This window comes from Myxocyprinus asiaticus, chromosome 42 (assembly GCF_019703515.2).
Source record: "Myxocyprinus asiaticus isolate MX2 ecotype Aquarium Trade chromosome 42, UBuf_Myxa_2, whole genome shotgun sequence".
Classification (NCBI taxonomy): domain Eukaryota; kingdom Metazoa; phylum Chordata; class Actinopteri; order Cypriniformes; family Catostomidae; genus Myxocyprinus; species Myxocyprinus asiaticus.
Window position 1 is genome coordinate 21,032,927 of NC_059385.1, and position 17,320 is coordinate 21,050,246.

The 17,320-nt window shown below is 37.7% G+C and overlaps 1 protein-coding gene across 4 annotated transcripts in view; it reads left to right on the plus strand.

The window, feature by feature from the left end:
• Positions 1 to 17,320, plus strand: part of LOC127432405 (lysyl oxidase homolog 2A) — a 44,008-nt gene that overhangs the window by 24,154 nt on the left and 2,534 nt on the right. For all 4 annotated transcript variants that reach the window (XM_051683451.1, XM_051683450.1, XM_051683448.1 and 1 more), the window contains exons 5-10: positions 6,571 to 6,787; positions 8,553 to 8,736; positions 9,930 to 10,081; positions 10,202 to 10,369; positions 15,546 to 15,711; positions 16,052 to 16,292. In XM_051683451.1, coding sequence (XP_051539411.1) covers positions 6,571 to 6,787; positions 8,553 to 8,736; positions 9,930 to 10,081; positions 10,202 to 10,369; positions 15,546 to 15,711; positions 16,052 to 16,292 — 1,128 coding nt within the window. The remainder of the gene's footprint in view (positions 1 to 6,570; positions 6,788 to 8,552; positions 8,737 to 9,929; positions 10,082 to 10,201; positions 10,370 to 15,545; positions 15,712 to 16,051; positions 16,293 to 17,320) is intronic.

Here is a 17,320-nt window from a genome sequence, read left to right on the forward strand (position 1 = left end):
AACTGGGAGAAGAGTGACCCCACCAAGGGTGGGCATGTGGATAAGCCCAAACTAGAAAATAAACATTGTCATTCATAATGACAAACCTGTTTTTCACTTCATTAACCATCTTCCAAGACCACATTCCCTCTTCAATTGCTCACCTTTAAACCTAACAGCATTACTCCAAAATGCCAGGAGAACCACAAGAAACCTACAATAAATAAAAAAATAAATAAAATAAGCTTTCCTTTTTATTTTTGGTACAACACTTACAGGATCCCTCATAAAAATAAACTTACCTTTTCCACCCCTGATCCATAGCAGGAAAACAAAGAAGCCAAACAATTGTCTAGTCCACCTTTTCAAAGCACCACTTCATCCCCCAAACTCCAAATCCAAGTACATACATCACATGAGGTAAATGTCTTTTATAGGCCTTTAACGGTCTAATCAGATCAAATGACTAATCACATGACTAATTACTTGAAACAGTGTTCACCTGGGATTGTGACTGGTTTTTAATGGATGAACAATGACAGTGTTTGCACCAATATAATCACGTTGCTCAATTTAGCTGTTATTTAGAAATGAGGAAAAAATAATTAAAAACATCCTGAACAAAGCAACAACATACTACTTTTTACTTGGGTTCAAAGCTCATCTTTCAAAATTGGCTTTATTTTCTAAATGCCCTAATACCATCTGCTGATCAGTCAAAGCAGTGCCAGATTTGAACTTTGTAATGTTGTAATTAGGCTTCCTTGTAGACTATATAAAATATATTATGTTTTGTTCTATTCAAAACATTTGTTACATATGTAACTGTGGTTCTATGACTGGCGGGAGACTGCCAGAGGACACTACTGAGTGGATTACCTTCATGTCTCCCTTCCTGCTGAGAACCCAATATAAAAGCTGTCACCTCATGACTTCTTGATGACGTGGCCATGTATAAATGCCCATCATGCAAGTCTTCTCGCTGAGCCGAGTGACAGGAGGCTCTAGCGGTCTTCTGCCAGTCATAGAACCACGGTTACACACGTAACCAACATTCTATTTCCTTAGCTCCAGACCGCCAGAGGACATTACATTTACATTTATGCATTTGGCAGATGCTTTATCCAAAGCGACTCACAGTGCATTCAAGGTATACCTTTTATTAGGTTGTATGTACCCTGGAAATCAAACCTATGATCTTGGTGTTGCTGGCGCCATGCGCTACCCATTGAGCTACAGGAACTATATTCTATATTATATTACAGGAATTATACTCTGAGTCTTTCCCATTATGCAAAGTATTGACTTGATTCAACTATTTTGTGAATAACAAGTCACAAAGAGATTATTGAATTAAAATGATTTAGAACCTTTTGACCTTTTCCATTGAGTCAGTTATGCATGCAGAATGCAGACATGCATTAATAATGTGTTGTATAAAAAACCAACACAGAGAGCATTCATATGAATACTCAAATTGCAAATCTACAGTGGTGATTGATGACACATTTCCATCACGAGCGTCTGGTTACCCAGCACTATTTTGTAATCAGTGTAGAAGTGTACTATATTAAGCCTAATAAAAAAAATGTACATGTAGAATGGCATTTCAGCAGGTCGACCTGCACTTTATAAAAAGAAGTGTAAAAACCCCTAATAAATTAAATTTTCCAATGGGCAAGTCTGTTCTTTGACAGGGCAGTGCAGTAAAACAAATAAATAATTGACCATAGTCCATCATATGCTGTAGTAGGGGTGGGCGATGTACCGATAGACACGACCTGACCTAAAGTGATTTAAAATGCAGAAGCGAAATTAAAAAGTACAATTTCTGAAGCAATTTCATTTCCTGCTGCTTCTTAGACTCTTTCATGTCACGTGTCAGTTTGAGTTCTTGGCTGGTCTTGAACCATGGTCTATCAGGTGAGCTGCTGCGTAAGCTGAATGTGTTGGAATAAGTGTATATATGTAGGTGGATCTGTAATACAAGCATTAAAATGTCTTGTTTTTCAAAAGATGTGTTAGAGTGTGTGTCGATATCATAAAATAGCAGGTTCTGAGTAACAGAGAGAATAATAAGTATTTATAAAGTCATTATCAGCCATTAAAGTCATGATTTGAGTGAAAGTAAATATATAACACAGTTGTTGTAGCGCCTCTAGTGTTCATTTCACCTGGAAACTGCAGGAAATTGTACCTAGAGACATGTATAACAAGTTTTGCTTAGATTTATATATTAAAACTAAAAAAGGGCAAGTGGTCTACTTTTTTTTATTTTTTATAACAAGGGCAGTTTTAATTATAGATTTTAAATGTTTAGGCTACTGTTTGTTTTCCAAACAAAATGTTATATTTTGTTTTATAGAAAACATAGCTACATTAACCTATTCAATAATGATGAGACATCCATGGTCAGACCTGTGGTAATTCTTAAATAATAATAAAACAAAATAAAAATAATGAAATCAAGGGCTTTAAGGTCTGGACCTCCTTGAATTAGGGGCCAAGCTGTCACTTTTTCACCCTTATAAAATCTGTTAGTCAAATGCTCTTATAGGGAAAGTTTTTGGTTTGTTTGCCTTCAGACATCCCTAAAGATGACTTACAGTAAACCTAGATCGCATATGTAACGTAACCCACCTTAAATACATATGTGGGTCAAAAAGAGGTGAAATCTAGATGCTTGTTATTTATAAAACTACTTATTTGTTCAAGGTAAATTAACTTTAATGGTAATTTTATAAGTAATTTACATTTTAAATAGTTTATAGATATTTTATTGAATTCTAAAGACTTTCAGATACATTTGGGTGAGAATCTAAAAAAGTCTGTATTACAAAAATATGGGCAATTTCCATGTTTGGTGGTAAAATGCAGTGGCACCTGCAGCTGTACGGCCGTATGCACTGTGTACCATGAGTGCTCCGACTGACCTGAGAAATATTTACTCTCAGAATATTTCACCAATCATGAAATGTGTCCCGTATTTCAGTTGGATGCTTAAAAGAACTAACGATGACCAATTTGCGAATGAATAATTATTTTGAGTCGGTTCTTTTCAGTGAACTGGCCAAACGGGCTTGCAAAACGGTCTAAATCGATTAATGATTCAGTACATTTCGTTCAGAGCGCTCTCTCACTGAATCATTTGGAGCGGTTTCTCATGCAGTAAAACAGTATTGGGATATTTACGAATACAGTGCTGGATACAGTGTAAATTTACCTTCAGTCAACTGAAACAAAAGGCTGTCTTTTTCAGAGGTAACTTTGAGAAACTTCAGCTAGTGCTGTGTCATGTGAACAAGGGGCTGTTCAAACCGAACGTGTTTTTGCGTCCGCTCGCGCTGTTTTTCAATCATTTTCCATGTAAACATTCGCTAGATGGATGTCTTTTGACAACTTCGTCACATTTCACTGTGTTTTTAGCGTCTCTCATGGGAGCGCTGCATTTTTAGATGCAGTATCAAGTAAAAAAAAAAAAAAAACGTATTTTCTGCACTATTCGTTGTGGTGCATTTTTTGTTGTTGTTGTTGTTGTTGTGCCTGTCTGAATGGCTACTAGAAGAAATGCTTTAGCCAATAGTTACATGAATGCTACTCATACGAGAAATCAAGAAAATAAATAAATGCTTATCTCAAAGTCACCAGAATTGAATGCCTTGGTGTTGTTTTTTGCTAAAACAAATCCCATGGGGGAGCATGCAAGGCTGCAACCAGGTTTGTAACTAATGAAAAAATAAACAGGCCTATCGATCTTGTTTCGTGCACGCGCTCTCGCTCACAGATATGCGCGATCGGATGAGTTAGGGGCCGTTCACTCCGAATGTGTTTTTGCGCACGTCTGTTCTGTTTTCCCATTGATAAACACATGCTGGACGAACGTCTATGACATTTGCACCGCGTCTCGCTTTTTCTTCAGCGTCTCGCGCAAGACCGGCACCGTTTAAACACCATGTCAAGTTAAAAAGAACTTCACATTTTCAGAAACGCATGTTGAGACACCTGCGCTCTGTTTCATTCGTTGCGCTGCGTCTAGGTTGTTTTTAGTGCAGCTGTCACAAAGATTCAACAATCTCAACAAGTTCAGGCTGCATAGAGGGGACTGTTGCATTGTTTCATATTATTCCAGATTGTTCTGCACCAGGTGAAGTTTCAGCACATAAACGGTAAGGCAATGCTTTTTTTAGTGTAGTAAGGGGCTGCCGTACCTTGTTAAAACTGTGTATGTTTACTGTTGCTATATGCTTACATAAAATACAGCTGTACTAGGAGACGAAATTAGATAGTAAGTGATTTCGGGTCGGGTTCGGGTTTAAAATCTGACGATATCGTTCGGGACCTGTAGGTCTCGGGTTTCATTTTAAGACCTGTGCAGACCTCTAGGCAGATTTCTTTTTTCCTGAGGTAGAAATTCAAAATGCATTTGTTTTATTTTTGTCCCTCTTCCTTCAACTACTTCTTTAATAACACTTTTTTTTTTTTTTACTAAATAATTTATTTTGTCAACCCTTGAGGACCTGAGGTGGGGACCTTATACATGGTGCATGTTTTAGCTTCCCATACCAAAATTTTTCTATGTCTGTTTATAGCACTTACTAAAAATGTAAGCTTGTAAAAACTATTGAAGGTGCTATATGTAAGATTGACAACAAACGTTTGAAATGGGTACTGCAGTCCAAATTCAAAATATTGGAAAGTTGTCTGCCCCACCCCAGACTCTAAGCTCATACGGGTTGCCAGAATGTTTACACAAAAATTATCCAACTCAGCATCCGTTTTAAAGGATTTCTGGGCTTTAAGCTGTTTCCATCTTCCAAAGGCCTCTCCAACATTTATTCATTTTTCACTTTGCCTCTGGTCATGGTGGTTTTTAGATGGATGGCGAGGCTTTTTAGGTCATGTGGAATCTGTTATCTCTGATCCAGTTCATTTGCCGGCTTCCATTGCTGCAGCACGCAGTGTTGTTTGCCTGCAAACTTGTTGAAATCTGGCAACCTGGCGGTGTCGAAATACTATTGGTGAGTGGGCAGTGGGCGGGATCACACAGGCCAAAACATAAACAGAAATTCCGGCCCGGAATAGAAACTTCAATGTAGAATAAACTGGCTGTAGCATTGTTATCGGAGAAGCCAGTATTTCAACTTAGCATGTTTCCTAATTCTCTAATGACATATTATGGTATTTAGTACAGTAAAAATATTACAAATAGCACCTTTTAATCCAGATGGAATTAAAGGAATGTTCTGGGTTCAATTCTGCATCATGCTTTGTCCCCCAGTTTGTCAAAACAAACAAAAATCACATTTAAAGTAACGCAGAAATGTGCAGCTCATGTTTTTGTTAAAGAGCTTTATATTATTTCTTCTGCACAAAAGTGTGTTTTTTGAGCTGTAAAGTTGTCCAAATTTTCTTCTCTTTTTTTCTTTTCAAATTTCCTTTCTGGTATTCTTACACATAGTGTGCAAAAGTTACCAGGTTTACCAGCTTTATGTAGTTATGACATGAGTTTAAAGATTAAAAAGAACATTATATAATGCACAAGTTTAGTGTGCAATTTTATCACAGTAGACATAATATTTAAAGGAGCACAAATGTTTTTCATGCAGTCATTTTTTGAATATGTCTATTTGGACTTGGACAGTGACACCTAGGGGTTTGGATGCAACATTATTCAGACACAGATGTTTTTTAGAAAACGCTGCCATTGTAGAAATTCAGTAATCACAGTCAGTCATGAGTCTTCATCTCATGTGAGTGTTCATGATTTCATACACATTTCAAAATTAATGTTTATTCCTTTAGAAGTAAATCTTTTTAAATTAGGAAAAAAAATACTATGTGCACCTTTAATTTTTATGGCTGTACCTTAAAAACTGAGGGATAAGTTGACATTTTTTGTAGTCTGCCAATAGAACTTAAAGGGATAGTTCACCCAAAAATTAAAAATCACTCATCATTTACTCTCCCTCATGCCATCCCACATGTGTATGACTTTCTTTCTTCAGCAGCACACAAAGATTTTTAGAAGAATATTTAAGTTCTGTAGGTCCTCACAGTGCAAATGTATGTTGATCAGACCTTTGCATGTGTATATGAGATTTTATACCTCAGGTAAACAGTAATAAGGCCTTAATTGTTGGACATGTTGTACTCATTAAATGGTCTGCTGATCTGGAAGAAAGGAAACCTGCGGGACCCACAGATTGTTCAAGTCAAGACATTTGGTGACCCTTGCTGCAGTACAGTGGGATAATGGGAAATGTCCTGTTTTCTTGGGTTCACTGTGTTGACGGAGCATAACATAACTGCCACAAGCAAGACCTGGTCACTCTAATAATCAAAACAGAAGTACATAAGAATCATGTTTGTAATTTTTTTTAGCTGTTTAAAAACAGATGTCACTGTTTGTTGCATAATCCAACAGCTGTTGCTGTCAGCAGTAATTAGGGTGGTGATATCTTGCAAACCCTAACAAAAATGGATCATTAGTAAGAAATACTATAATTATAAATGATCTGTTATCACATAATTATCTGTTTATTTTATGGCAAAACTGACGCTTTCTGCTTTTTCTTTGTGGTTCTATTTCAGGTCGCTGTCAATGCGGAAGAAAAAGAACTACTGGGGTTTCTCTGTGAACTGTACAGGAAATGAGGCCCAACTGTCTGGCTGTAGACTGGGCAAGCCTCTGGAGCCAAAGCGCAATGGCACCTGTGGACGTGGCCTACCCGTGGTGGTCAGCTGTGTGCCTGGAAGAGCTTTTGCCCCCTCACCCTCCACTGGCTTCCGAAAGGCCTACAGACCATCGGTTAGTTGCATGCACAGGAACTGAATAGATGTATAAATGATGCTAGCATTATCCTGTGGACGACTGTAAATAGTTGAATGTTTACCATGTACAGTTCCAGTCCCTCTCACAGATTATTTGAGGTTGTGTTTGGCACGCCCTCAGCCTGTTTATCCTCTTCAGTCTGCCTCTCGCTCACATTTCTGGAAAGAATTGCTTGACTTTCCATTTTTTTTCTGTGGATCCTCAGGCTCATTCAATCTGGAAAATAGCGGTGGCACATGCAAAGTCATGTACTACACTAAATCACACGTTTCCTTTTTTGGTCCCAGAGTGCTGAAGTGAGAGTGTTTATACAGTCAATGAACTCTAAACTCATCCTAATAGCAGATATACATAAAACAGCCATAAACAGACAGACTTGGACTGAACAAACATCGTCATGATTAAGAGCTTCATTGACATGATCGCTTACTCTCTGCAGATATAGATCTGGTAACTGTGCATTAATGTATAATAATCTTACATGGACCTTTGACTGTGATTTTCTCATAAGAACACTAGTTATACTATATAAAAATATAGGACAAAGTGTAACCTTTCCGAACTAGTACTAGTAGTAGTTTGCCATATATAGCGGTACATGTTAAGGCAAGCATTACTGTCATTATTGCTCAAACTCCTAAACAGAAGTATTAAACTTCTGCACATAACTGATTTTGCACTATTTGCAGTATTGGGTGTAAACCGATTAGTAATTAGTCACTGTAATTAAATTACTTTTAAGTCAAAAAGTAGTGTAGCATATTACAATTTCTTGTAATCAGATTACAGATACTGACTTTTAGTTAATTTAATTTCTTTTAAGTAATAAAATAATTTATGTAGAATACATTTAAAACATGAATTATGTTCATATGTACGTGCGTTTGTGTTTCTGTGACAACTGAACAGTCACTAACAATTAATTGTTAGGAACAAATGTGTGGTGTTGAGTGTAGGATTTGTGTGCAACTATTGAAGTTCCAAGAGTAAGTTCGGAAGGAACTTGTACATCTAGGAATGCCAATCATATCCCAAGGATAAATAAGAGGCTGCTTCTATCCCATCAGTAACAATTCTTCCGGCATCCCTCCACCTCCCCATCTCCACCTTTATATTTCAGAACTCCTATACCAGTTATTATTTCAAAGTTGTCTTTCTATTTCTTGCTTTAGTCCGAAAATTCAGGAGGGGGATCTCAGTGCTCAAGCCCAGTCCTGTGCTCGAGCCCCTCTGTTATGGACAGCACACCAATTCCTTTTACATTTATGTGCTCCACTCCAGGACTATTTTAAACTAGTGAACTTGTGAATGAAATATAGGAAGAAATATAGACTTTTTTGTAATTCATTGAGCAGAAAAGTTTTAGAAAAGTGTTTTAGAAAATAACTTAAATTCAAGTAATTAGTAATGTGATTACTTTTTCAATGAAATAATCAGCATAGTAATTTCATTACAAATTTAGAGAAGTAAATAGTAATTTGTAATGGATTGCTTTTTTTGAGTAACTTACACAGACTTGAATGATACAAAATGGCCAAATATGACCGACATAAAAATGGGCAAAATCAACCAGATTTACATTTGAAGGAGAGTACCTAGCAACCACATACCAACACACTAAAAACCACCTACAACCACACAAACTTGCACTTTCTTCAGAATATAAAAATTTATGATGTTTTTTTATGATGTTTTTTTGATCTGAAGACCCCACTAATGTCCTCCATGTCCAATTTTCCAGCAACCGCTGGTGCGTCTGCGGGGAGGTGCTAATATTGGTGAGGGAAGAGTGGAGGTGCTGAAGAATGGAGTTTGGGGAACTGTGTGTGATGATAACTGGAATCTGAAAGCCGCCACTGTCGTGTGTCGCGAGCTTGGCTACGGGAGCGCAGAAGAGGCTCTCACTGGAGCAAAGTTAGGCCAAGGTCAGTCTTATGCCCACATAAATTATATTATTCTCTTACTCAAATATGAATTATTTAAAGGACTGCATATAGAATATAGCCAATGATGCATAGAGAATGCAGCTAGGTTAATCCTATTTTATATGAATACAAAAATTTTATGTTTTAGTGAAGAAGAAGGATTTATTTCACAACTGACTCTCGTAAACCTTTAATCTTTAAATTATAATGTGATCGTATTAAGCAGGATGTTTTGTAAAACATTAAGTGGCACATTAGTGTTAAACTTTTTTCAAAATACCACCTACAACAGCCTTCGTCTCTGCCGTTCATCAGACATTCATGGATCACTGCTGTCTTACTAAAGTCTCTTTGATCAGACCTGAGCATTCTTGGGCCAGCAGACTCAGCTGTGTATTCAAACATCTGTTCAGCTGTATTCAAGCAGCTCTTCAGCTCATATTGTTTTTTTCAGTAGATACTTACCTACTATACATACTACCTATAATATTTTCAAATCCATTTTCTGTAGAATTACTGAGACATGGCATGCACATCTAAAAATATTATCCTCTCATGCAAAGGCACACGCAGCCATGCACTTTGTAGGTTTTATGTATAAATATTTCGTATGCATGAAGATTTTAACATTTTTCATTTCATCACAGTATCCAATGTAAGTTTGCACTTTTTGATTATATTTTTCTAGCCTCAGTCTTTGTAGGAAATATCCAATGGAAACAATAAGTAGTCATTTATGGCAAAAACAACACTCACAAATTCTAAATTGCGAGAAAATGTTTTAAAAAATACTTTGTTCTCCAAAATGACTATTTTCAGGTTTTATTGACAAAAGCGCCCATCAAATTGGCTTTCTTAATCTTCAAATTATTTTTAGTCTTCAGCTTCTACTTTAAAAGTTTCCAAACAGTTTGGATTCACTTTAAATATATATTTTTTCCCAATCAAAGCCTTTTTATGGTACTTTTCAGGTCTTATTTTCTTATGTTTTCTTAAATTGCCAGTGAAGTCAACAATTCATATAGGAAAAATCACCCATGGCTTTTTGCTTGCACTAGTCTTATCAAATACAAACACTCTACTTCAGTTCCCCCAAGACACAAGTTGATGTGTGAAGTTTACTCCAAAAAATGAATATGAATAGCAATGTTTAATATTGAAAATAGACCAGAGATATGTTTGTGTTTCCACAGGAATCGGCCCGGTCCATATGAATGAGGTGGAGTGCTCTGGTTTTGAGAAATCTCTTACTGACTGCTACTTCAATAATGATGCACTGGGCTGCAGCCATGAGGAGGACGCTGCTGTACGCTGCAATGTTCCTGCCATGGGTTTCCAGAAGAGGGTGAGAACTCGTCAACATTCCTTCAATATTCACTTAAATCACCTTTTAAACACTGATGAAGAAGTTGATGCTAATCATGCAATGTTAAAGACATCAAATTATTTCATTTTACCTGAACAGATTCGTCTAGCTGGAGGAAGAAACCCGTATGAGGGGCGTGTGGAGGTTCTTGCTGAGAAGAATGGTTCTCTGGTTTGGGGAACTGTTTGCAGTGAAAACTGGGGGATAATAGATGCGATGGTTGTCTGCAGACAGTTGGGATTAGGCTTCGCCAGTCATGCATTTCAGGTAAAACAACTAAGAGTTTTCCCTTTAGGCCCTTTCCCACCTACAGTCCTGGTACTTTTCCCTCAGTAACTTTCTAGATAAGAACTCTTACGAGGTACGGAACACCCAAGGATAATTTTCCCCCTGTTGCATTCGCATTCACAAAAGGAACCACCGTAGTGATATCATCTAGTATCGACCATTTTTTCTGACCTTCATCCATCCTCATACAGCCTCTGAAGGCAGCATTTTACAATTTTCAGGCATAGCCTGTGTCTTCAGGTTCCAGTTTAAACTGGGCTCGCGAGGCGTACGTGCTTGCAGTGCACTGTGCTGCAGTCGGAGGGATGAGACAAGGCACCGAAAGCGCTCTTTAACCACGCTGCACACGCTGAACTCAGCGGACAACATTTTGAAAATGTGCTATAAACCTATTTATCAACACAGTCTTTTACAATAAAAGGCTTTTATGACTCAGCATAAATTACTGTACTGAAATGCTCACTCATTGATTTAAAAATAACGTCTTGATGCAAGTTAACAATGCAGTAACAGGCATGCAATACTTCCCTCATGTAAACTAGATTTAATGATGGTTTAGTGTATAATAAAGTTAAATTACCCACTCTCGATAAAAATCTGATTATTTATATCCGTCATCCCAGGAAAAAGTCGATGTAGTAATCCAGAAATCACTTTATTTTCTGTACAGTCACACAGTACAGATGCGATGAAAACTCAAACACACACAAACACACACACACACACACACGCTAAATGGGTGATTCTCTTTGGATACTTTGTTTGTTATATGTTATTTCCGTTAAGGGAATTGTAAAATTAGCACAATCCTCTAAGTAGCAGGCTAGTAGGTAGCGTAATGGTGGCTATGGAGCACCTCTCTTTTCTCAGTGTAGGTTTTTGACTAATCGCAGGCTGCAGCACCTCCCACAGTCCCTATACGCCTCAAAAGTATCTACCCCAGAGTAGGAGTTGCTAAAAATGTTCCCTAAAATGGCTTAGAGGAACATTACTTCCTTTGGTGCGAAAACGACGGAAAGCACTAGACCTGTGTAAAAGTACCTAAAACAGGCTTTAGTACCACCAGAGGGAAAGACCCTATTCTCATTTTCACTCAAATGGGGCATATTCTACCTTGTAATGGAGATTGGTTCACCTTCAATAGTGCTACACACAATCAATGTCCACAATGCATTGTTGTTGCAGATGTGTCAACATGATTTATCAGCATTTTTGGATGTTGTTAATTGTTTAGGGTATTTGGTATAAAGAAAAATTCATACTGAAGGCGCATGATGGCATCACCATGTCATCCACCATAAGTTTCGCTGGATGCCATAATCCTATTAAATCATTTTCATTTGAATCACATTTAAAAGTGCATTTAAGATCACCCAAGCTGTTGAACTAGTCACGCAACTCAAGAGCTGCCATTCCATCATAAGTTGATTGTACTGAAGTCAGTTTATTAACAGCCCAATGACAAAGTTACAGTGATGATACAGGCCTGGAAACTATTTATACATTATAAATGGATTGGAAAGAATAGTTTGATGGGCGGTTTTTATGAGTGGAAATTAGAAACATTCAAGTGCTTCTGCAGGCTAATGCTATGATTAAGTGTTATTATGACGACTGGCTGAAATTCGCCACTAATTGGAGCATATGGCCACGTGTCAAAGCTTTATGGCCATAATGGGTTGTACCTCAAACCACAAACCACTTAAATGCAATGTGACTTATGATGATTAATGTACTGATAACAGATTTATCTGCTGAAAAGACCACCTTAGACCAGCATGAATTTCCATGATGGTTAGTGCTGATTTTGTGCTGGTCTAGCTGGTGGACCAACATAGCCATGCTGTTCACCAACAAAAAATGCTGGTTGAAGCTGTTTGACCAAGCAAGTGTTTCTGGTTTAGCTAGTTAGGAAGCCTGGTAGGGACACCAGCATACAAGCATTGCAACAAAACATATGCTAGTGACCAGCATTTCTGGTCTTTAAAATAAAGTTGCCAAATATCTTAGAGAAAATACAGCATTGTTAAATTTTGGTTTTCTGTTAATAAGCTTTGACACTTGAGGTTTTAAAACAACGTGATGCAAATAATGCATTAAAGGGATAGTTCACACAAAAATGACAATTCTCATCATTTACTCACCCTCATGCCATCCCAGATGTGTATGACTTTCTTTGTAATGCTGAACACAAATTGAGATTGTTTGAAGAATATTTCAGCTCTGTAGGTCCATACAATGCAAGTGAATGGGTGCCAAAATTTTGACGCTCCAAAAAGCACATAAAGGCATCATAAAAGTAATCCAAATGACTCCAGTGTTTTAATCCATATTTTCTCAAGTGATATGATAGGAGTGGGTGAGAAACAGATCAATATTTAAGGATGCTTTTGTTTGAAATTCTGCCCAGTAGGGTGGGATGCATGAAGAATGTGAATCACCAAAAACACAAGAAGAATGTGAAAGTGATCTGTTTCTCAACCACACCTACCATATCGCTTCAGAAGATATCTATTAAACCACTGGAGTCTTATGGATTACTTTTATGCTGACTTATGTGATTTTTGGAGCTTCAAAATTTTGGCACCCATTCACTTGCATTGTATGGACTTACAGAGCTGAGATATTCTTCTTAAAATCTTCATATGTGTTCAGCAGATGAAAAGAAAGTCATACACATCTGGGATTGCATGAGGGTGAGTGAATCATGAGAGAATTTTCATCTTTGGGTGAACTATCCCTTCTTCTTTTTTTCTTTTCTTTTTTTTTCTCCCCTTTTCTCCCCAATTTGGAATGCCTAATTTCCAATGCGCTCTAGGTCCTTGTGGTGGCGTAGTGACTCGCCTCAATCCAGGTGGCGGAGAACGAATCTCAGTTGCCTCCGCGTCCGAGACCGTCAATCTGCGCATTTTATCACGTGGCTTGTTGAGCATGTTACTGCGGAGACAGCGCATTTGGAGGCTTCACGCTATTCTGCGGCATCCACGCACAACTCAACGCACCCCCACCGAGAGCGAGAACCACATTATAGCGACCACGAGGAGGTTACCCCATGTGACTCTACCCCCCTAGCAACCGGGCCAATTTGGTTGCTTAGGAGACCTGGCTGGAGTCACTCAGCACACCCTGGATTCAAACTCACGACTCCAGGGGTGGTAGTCAGCGTCAATACTCGCTGAGCTATCCACGCCCATTGGGTGATCTATCCCTTTAACTTCCTGAGGAAGTTTGTGCACGTTGAAATGGTCTGGTAGCTTGTCACGTTTTCTGTTGTCCTGTAACCAAAGCTCAAAAAGGGCAAGATACAACTTCCAGATGGTGGAGTGGTCATTAAACGTGATTTGTCTGACAATCTGGACTGGTGGGTCTTTCCAGACAGCATGTGTGGAGGGTTCTCAACAGGCAAAGGGGAGAAAAAGTGGGAGTGGAATTAAGAAAAGAGAGCATATGGAAAATCTTACAGAATGTGCCCACACTCCCTCTCCCAGCGGTGAAAGTCCTGAGAGCTTATCTTTCATTCGAGTGGGGAGGATATGACTAAGCTCTGCAGAGTCAAAGACATAACTCATCTCTAGGAAAAAGGAACAAAATGCTCGATGATTTCTCATCATGAACGTGTTTATGGACTCATACACACTGAGAAAGACTTTCCCCGGGAAAGTTTGTGGGGTACGGCACGTCCTATGTTTCGAACCTCTAAACTTATACAACAAGCTGTAATGAGAAGCAGTCTTGAGAGCAGATGCTGAAATCACGTTCAATCACTGTAAAATCAGTCAATCTCTGTAAAAATCGCTAACACAGCACCATCATATATATGACACCCAGACACAGTAGTCCTCTTCAAGGGTTTACATTTAGATAAGTTAAAAACTTGCGTTCAGTAAGTCATAACACAAAAGTCCAACTAGTTTAGGGTTTATTTTCATATTTCTCATGTGTTATTAGAAGAAATGAAATAAAGTATCTCCAAGATGACGGCGCAAAACTTTCTTAAAGGAATATTCCGGGATTATTGCAAGTTAAGCCCAATTGACAGCATTTGTGGCATAACGTTGATTACCACAAAAATTAATTTCGACTTGTGCCTTTTCTTTATACAAAGCAAAACTTTTAATTTACAGTGAGGCACTTACCATGAAGGTCAGTGGGGCCAATGTGTAAACTTTAAAATATTGACTGTTTCAAAAGTATAGCCACAATACGTAAAAAAAGTATGTTAACATGATATTATTGTGATAAAATCACTTAGTAACCTTTTCTGTGTAAAGTTATAGCCGATTTTACAACTTTGTTGCCATGACGATGGAATGCCGTAATCCCTAAAACGACAATTTAAACAATTTAACAGTTCAAATAATACACAAGTTTTAACAGAAGTATTAATGTAAGTGCTTTTATAAAAAATAAAAGCTTCAAATTTCTGCCTTTAAACCCTCCAAAAATTTGCCACATTCATTTCCAATGTAAGTGCCTCACTGTAACCTGGATTTTTTTTTTTTTTTTTTTTTAAGTAACAGGGATGAGTCGAAACCTTTTTTTGTGGTAGCCAACATTTTGCCTCATACTCTGTCAACTGAGATTTACTTTTATTGAATATTCACACCGAATGTGGTTTTGCTTCTGTTTGCACTGTTTTCAAGTGTTTACCAATTTAAACATGGGTTAGATGGATGTCTTTGACTATCGTGCCTCGTCTTGCTTTTTTTCAATGTTGCATGCAGGAGCGCAGCATCTTTTAAGCTACTTTAGGGCCAAAAAAGCATTTGATGCGAACGGCCCCTTATTGGACAAACACTTTTAATACCATGCTGAAAAGACGTGAGCAATAAATGCTAACAATTTCAAAAATTAACAATAAATAGTTACAATAATGCAGATAGAGAGTCATATGTTGGTATAGATGTACATATTGTAGTGCAGAATGATTAAAAACATGCAGAAAATTAGCATGGTGTTAGTGCTTATGTGTGAGTACATTCCGACTCGGGTCATTAACTGATCCCACCCCCTCTTGTCCTATTACTTCCCGTCACATCTAATCTGTCCTATCAATAAAGGGGCAAAAAGCCCCTACAAAATGATGTGACTTTTACATGATAACAACAGTTACTGGCATAATCTCACTGGCTGAGTAATGTGTGTGTTTTTGTAGGAGACTTGGTACTGGGCTGGAGATGGCAGTGTGGATGATGTGGTGATGAGTGGGGTCAGATGCTCAGGCACTGAGATGAGTCTCACACAGTGTCTTCATCACGGCAAATACATCAACTGTCCTAAAGGAGGCGGACGCTTCGCCGCTGGAGTCTCCTGCTCAGAGAGTGAGACAATCACCTCCTATTGATAAGCATGCTTTTTAGAGTAGTGTTCTAATTGATCCTTTGTCAGTTACTTTTGCCTTGTCTGTCTTAACCATATTATATGTAATTATAGTCTAAAAAGTCTTCCAAAAGTAATGGTAGTGATTTTAGGATGACCATAATGCTATGCTGGTGCAGAAAATAAAGGTCTTTGGGTCGAGGCTGGAACTGATCATCCTTGTCATAAGCCATGTAAATAAACTACCATGTAGTCTTTCTACATGATCTACTGACCTGGTAGTCTAGACCAACATGCTTGCAGAAATGTGCTCTTTCTGACCTCTGCTGTCATCACTCACAGCTGCCCCTGACCTGGTGCTGAACGCTGAGCTGGTGGAGCAGACTACCTATCTGGAAGACCGGCCCATGTACGCTCTGCAGTGTGCCCTCGAGGAGAATTGCCTGTCCAGCACTGCCAGAAAAAATGACCACAGCTCGTATCGGCGCCTGCTCCGTTTCTCCTCCCAGATCCACAATGTCGGCCAATCCGACTTCAGACCCAAAATGGGATACCACGCCTGGATCTGGCATGAGTGTCACAGGCAAGAACATCTCAGATCACAACCTTTTACACCACTAGAAAATACAAGATATAAATCAAAGACTTAAAAGCTATTTGAGCTGATGAACCAATATGGCAGTTTAAAATAACTGAAAGTCTATATTAAGATAAATATTTGATATTCAGTGTAGGGTAGATTACTTCTGAAATGTAATCTGATACTGATTACAAATTACACAACTAATATTGTATTCAGAAACTTTTAAATGACACTTTTTAGGTAATCTAATCTGATTACTTTTGAATAATGCATTACATGTTTTGATGACAGTCATTCAATTTAAGTGTATTAAGTACCAATTTACACTACTTTCGTTAAACATTCGTACAAATAGAATTTATGGATTATGTTATTCATATGTATTTATGTAATTCATAAAAAGTAACTGTAATTTTATTATACACACTTAAAAATGTAATAATCTAATACAAGTACTTGATTTTTGTAATCTGATTACGTAATCCAGATTCCATGTAGTCCATTACTACCCAACCCTTATGATAGTCTCACACAGTCAGAATTTTGACTGAACGACAAAAGGTCTGTTCCACATTTTATCTTATTTTGACCTAGAACCACCCAGTTTTGGTTTTTACATGCTGTTTAGGTTGGGTTAATCTGAAATAGATTGTCACGACAACAAAAACCAGTGTAGAATCAGTTAGTTGGCTCAACAAACATCATTTATGAAAATAAATAGCTTCTTCTGAGAAACGTACATATTTATAACATTTTTAGCTTTCCTTAAATTGCATTAATGTGTACAACACAAAATGTAATTATAAGGTGAACTTAGAGTGCTAAATAAATTAAAATAATAATTGTGATTGTTAATTAATTGCTCCTTGTAAGATTTTAAGTACTACTAACTCAAACAATCAAGTACAGAACTGAGGTTGTGGGGAATACCCAAAACAACACTATATTAGTTGTTAATCTTATGTGAGGCATACCTTGTTAAGTTAATTGAACGAACTGATATATTTGCGTATATCTAACAATGGTTT